At 54.2% G+C, this 5355-nt stretch overlaps 1 protein-coding gene across 1 annotated transcript in view; it reads left to right on the top strand.

Annotated features, from left to right (window-relative positions):
* The window catches only part of RAB7A (RAB7A, member RAS oncogene family), a 48391-nt gene extending 47126 nt beyond the window's left edge, over positions 1–1265 (top strand). The window contains exon 6 of the mRNA XM_056129335.1: positions 601–1265. Coding sequence (XP_055985310.1) covers positions 601–696 — 96 coding nt within the window. The 3' untranslated portion in view covers positions 697–1265. The remainder of the gene's footprint in view (positions 1–600) is intronic.
* The last annotated feature ends 4090 nt before the right edge of the window (positions 1266–5355 follow it).

Here is a 5355-nt window from a genome sequence, read left to right as displayed (position 1 = left end):
GGGGATCATCTGGAGTGCAGGGATCGAACCCAGGCCATGTGCAAGGCAGGTGCCCTACATGCTGACCGTCACTCCAGCCCTTGATTCCCAGTTGTTTTAAGTTCCTGAGAAGTGTCCATACTGTTTTTCAGTGAGGCTGACCCGCCGGCAGTGGGTGAGGCCCCTTTTCCCGGCAAACATGTCTACCGCTGGTCTTTTTGTTCCTTGTGGCCTGTACCCATCTCTCCGGAGTGAGGAGCTCTCTGGCCGTTGTTTGGTTTCATTTCCCTGACAGTGAGCAATGCAGAGTATTTCTTATACACCTACTTCCTGTCTTCCTTGAGGAGTTTTCTGTTCATCTCTTCTCCCCTGTTGGGACGGGGTGATGCCGGTGCTGTATGTCTCTGGCACTAACGTTGGTCGATGTCCGGCGGCGTCTTTTTATTCTGGTCGTTGAGAGGTAGGCAGCAGCCTCTTCCTGCAGTGCCGTTTGTCTCTCTTTGCTCTCTCATCAGGAACTGAGTCACCAGGGGCAGCTGTCTGGGGCCAACTCGGAGCCCTGGCACACCTTCCCGCAGGCCCCCGAGTAACTGACCTCTCTCTCCCCCTCTCCCTGCCCAGGAGACAGAGGTGGAGCTCTACAATGAATTCCCCGAGCCCATCAAACTGGACAAGAACGACCGGGCTAAAGCCTCGGCAGAGAGCTGCAGCTGCTGAAGGGGCCACGGGAGCAGAGCACAGAGTCCTTCACAGCCAAGAACACGTCCAGGCCTTCCGACACAGCCCCTCCCAGCCAGCCTCAGTGACCCCCGACACACCCCGCACACAACCGCCCACACCCGCCCCTGGTGGCGGCAGACAGACCCCCGCCTGCGCCCGGCAGGGCCCCCGCGGGGCCTGTGGCCGCATCAGCCTGGGGGGCACAGGATGCGGCCCCGGCCTCAAGCCCATTCTCGTAGTCCACTGGAGAGAGAACTGTTTACAGTTAATCTGTGTCGAATTCGTCCCCGGGTTTTTTTAACGGCCCCGTGATCTCTCTGCCCCGGCCCTCGCCCCCGCCCCGTGAAGGCCCCCACCTGGGAAGGCTGGTGCCCCCTGCTTCGCCACAGGCCCAGCCCAGTCGAGCAGGCTGAGCTTTGTACGTACCTGTTAATGCTTGTTACTTTTAACTAATCAGATCTTTTTACAGTATCCATTTATTATGTAATGCTTCTTAGTAAAGAATCTTATAGTACATGTTAATATATGCAACCGATTAAAAAAAATGTATAAATTAGTGTAAGAAATTCTTGGATTATGTGTTGAAGTCCTGTGCTGCAGGCGTGTGCGTTGAAGGGTCAGCCCTGGCTGGCGCAGTAGGCCGGGTCGTGTCCGCCTTTCATCAGACACCTGAGAGCCAAAAAGCTTTTTTTCAGTCTCTCCAGGGGGAAGCTGGCTAGTTAGTTCCCTTCTGCATCTAAATTTCCCAAAAGGTCTATCTGCATAATATGTGCAATGGAAAAATGGCTGTTGTTTCTGAAATTTGAATTTTTTTTCTTTTCTTTTTTTTTCTCCCTGCGCTATACTTTAGAACTCCCTGTTAGATAGAAGCGCCCTACTTGTAAGCAGGAAAGGAAAACCCTCACAGATTGTCTGGTGATTCTACCTTTGTTCTAGAAGGCGTTCCTGTCGAGGTCGTGGTCCCGTAGGTTAGCTGCCCTCTCTCTCCCCCCGCGCCCCTCCCCCCGCCCCGAACTGCCCATCACGACCAGCGAACGTCCCTTCGGTGTGGCGCCCGGGCAGCTCTGCCCCTCCCGGGATCAGCTCTGCACCGCAGCCTGCGTGACGGAGCCCCCCGCCCCTCCAGAGGTCTGCACTAGGGTGTGGGCTGAGTTCTTCTGTAGAGATGAACATGATGCCAATAAAATGTAACGAGAACAAAGACCATCTGCTTTTGCCTTTTGTCCTTCTTCCAGACCCTTGGCTCGGTGAAGACCGTGGAGGAGTGGCACCCGAGTACTGCTCCAGCCCCCCAGTGCCTGGCCCTCGTTTGGTTTCCAAGTCACAGTATTGGGGTGGCCCTGGGCCCCTGCTGAAGGGCGGCAGGTCACCACAGGCCCATGCCAGCCTGCAGGCCCGACCCCAGCCTTGGTGCTGGTTGTCCCTGAGCTGGTGGCGAGTCCTTGTCTTACAGGACAGGGAGGTGGGAGGGCGGGGGGCCTGTGTCCCAGCAGTTGTGGAGCGGCCCATGGAGCCAGTTTGCTTTCCCGAGACATGTCCGTTGTCGGAGTTGGTGTCTGGCTGCCGCAGACCTTCCATACTGGCTTAGGCCTGGAGTTCTTGACTTTTCTCCCTTCGCGGGCTTCTCCGTGGAGTTCTTTCTCGTGTCTGCCCTTGGGTCGCGGTCCATGTGGTCAGAAAGAACATTCTCAAGTATTCACAATCGCACCTCTGGCCGTGGCATAGGTCCCACCAAACCCTGACCCTGTGGGGTGGGAGGAGCAGCCTTCAGTGTGGGGGGTCTGGGCCCCGCGCCCAGCCACTAGCATCTCACATGGACCGAGCTTGGCACAAATGAACCCTTGTCCCTGCTGTAGTTTGTCCTGAATTCAAGTTTGGCCATGGGGGGACTGGCCTTTCGCTGTGTGTGTGTTGGGGGGGGTGAGGGGGGAATTGCCTTTCACTCTGTGTCTGTGTGTGTATTGTGTGTTGTGTTGTTAGATTGTGTGTGTGTTGATAGGGGGGAACGACTGACATTTCGCTGTGTGTCTGTGTTGGGGGAGACCCCAGGGGTCTGCTCTGGTGGGTAATGGGTCGGCCACATGTAAGTAGTGCCTTAACCTCACTCTAGCTGCCCTAAGAAGAATCTTTTTTTTTTTGGGGGGTCACACCCGGCGATGCCCAGGGGTTACTCCTGGCTCTGCACTCAAGAATGACTCCTGGCGGTGCTCAGAGGACCCTATGGGATGCTGGGAATCGAACCCGGGTCAGCCATGTGCAAGGCAAATGCCCTCCCCGCTGTGCTATTGCTCCAGCTCCCCCTAAGAAGAATTCTGATCTTGACTGTCTCCGCAGTAAGAGTGCGCCTTTTTGAGCCAGCCCATGTTGCAATGTTTTCCTATTGGGAAACCCTGGCCCGAGGGAAGGTCTTACCTTTAAGGATGCCTGAGGGCTGGGGAAGTAGCTTCAAGCACTGCATCACATGCTTTGCAGCTAGAGGCCCAGCTCTGCTTCCTGGCACCTAGGGTCCCTCTTAAGAACAGCTGCCAGGACAGCCCAGATAGAGAAGGGAGCACCAAATAAAGGGTGTTGGGAGGATCCTCCCAGGATGGGAGAAGCATGCTGAAAGTAGACTATAGACCGAACATGACTGCCACTCAATGCCTCTTTTGCAAACCACAGCACCCAAAAGGAGAGAACAAAAGGGAATGCCCTGCCACAGAGGCAGGATGGGATGGGAGGGATGGGGGGATGAGGGGTGGGAGGTATACTGGGATCCGTGGTGGTGGGAAATGGGCACTGGTGGAGGGATGATCACTGTATAATTGAAACCCAAGCACAAAAATTTGTAAGTCTACAACTGTACCTCATGGTGTTTCACTAATAAAATTTAAAAAAAAAACTAGATAAGTGGCAGTTAAATAAATAAAAAGAACAGCTGCCAGGAATAGCCCCCCAGGCCTCGAAAAAAGGGTGTCCTAGAGGGCTCAGTGGGACCGTGGGCTAAGAATATGCTTCATCCACTGGAGATCTGGGGGTCAGTCCTTGGCTCCTCGGGGTCTGAGAGCAAGCAGCTCCCTGTGCCTTCCCTAACAGCCAGCGTACACCAGCATGTAACCAGGAACTGCATAAACGATTTGAGAGTGAGCCCGCTGCATGGTTAATACCACGTGTGACCCTCATCTTGCTTGGCACAGACCCTGCTTTTGAGGTTGCTGTGTGCCGCTGAGTTTATTCATCTCCATTAACTAGTACAGCTGCCTGGATGGGACACATCCAGGCTTTTGCCTCTGATCTGACCTTAAGCTTGACCTTGATGTACCTCTTACCTTCAGGTTCCTGAAGATCCTCTGTTGGGCCACACCCAGAGGTGCTCAGGGCAGACTCCTGACTCTCCAGCCCCATTTACGTTTCTTTTTTTTTGTTTTTTGGTTTTTGTTTTTTGGGTCACACTTAGGCGTCACTCCTGGCAGGCTCAGGGGACCCTGTGGGGTGCCAGGGATCGGACTTGGACAGTCCCCGTGCAAGGCCAGCAGCGCCCTCCAGCCCACTCTGAAGTTACCATCCAACTCCCACTCGGACGCTTGGCTTTGACCTTCACCTGATACCCACCTTCATCTTGATTGTGCTTTGTTTTAAAGTGACCTTGCAGGTTACCTGGAACTTTTCTGTGAACCTGACCTGGCATTGAGATGACCTTGATTTTGAACTCGCCTTAATACTAACTCATCAGTCCCACACACTGCGAGTATCATGCCCTTCATGGAGTGCCAAAACTTTGAACTTGGCACTAAATCTCAGAATGACCATTTCAGCCTTGGGCTTTCCCTTATAAACGATCACGATCATGACCATCCTGTTGTTCGTCAATTGCCTTGAGCAGGCCCCAGTAACGTCTCCTTCGTCCTAGCCCTGAGAATTTTTAAAAAGTGCCATATTCGGGGCTGGAGCGATAGCACAGCGGGTAGGGCGTTTGCCTTGCACGCAGCCAACATGGCCAGCACAGGTTCGATTGAGACACCCATCATTGTTACTGGTATTTGGCATATTGGGTATGCCACGGGGAGTTTGCCAGACTCTGCCGTGTGGGCAGGTTACATTTGGTAGCCTGACAGTTTGTCCAAAGTAAGAATGAGATTGCGGCCGCGCGCTTTGGGGCTTCCGGGAGCTGGGTTTTATAGTCTCTGGGTCTTGGCTGTTGATGGGATTACACGTGCCAGGGGGCCAGTTGGGGGTGTGACCCCTGCCTACTGGAATATGGAGGATCTGGGTGGAGGATGCTCAGCCCCGATCCGAGCAGGCTTGGAGATCTCAGCCCCGGGCCCCGCATGCCTTTGTTCCTCTGCCGGTACCTTCATGCATGTGGAGAGTGGTCTGTCTCAGCATGGTGGTGGCTGGTTCTGGAGGTCTTCGGCTGCCGGAGCCCTGGTCGGGGCGGGGAGGGAAACTCAACCCGCTCCCTCCAAGGGGCCCCGGCGAGGACAGCCAGGTGCGGGGGCAGGAAACTATATTTTATACCTTATAAAATTGCTCTTAAACCTGGAGATCAAAGTCACTGCCGACCATCCTTCACTTGATCACCTTAAATGTGATCCTCAAACCTTCAAATTGACTTTTTTTTTTTTTTGGCTTTTTGGGTCACACCCAGCAATACTTGGGTTACTCCTGGAATGAACC

The sequence above is a fragment of the Sorex fumeus genome, unplaced genomic scaffold (assembly GCF_029834395.1).
Source record: "Sorex fumeus unplaced genomic scaffold, SorFum_2.1 ptg000072l, whole genome shotgun sequence".
NCBI classification, from domain to species: Eukaryota; Metazoa; Chordata; class Mammalia; order Eulipotyphla; family Soricidae; genus Sorex; species Sorex fumeus.
The sequence above is the reverse complement of the archived record's forward strand: the minus strand, read 5'-3'. Positions and strand labels throughout refer to the sequence as shown.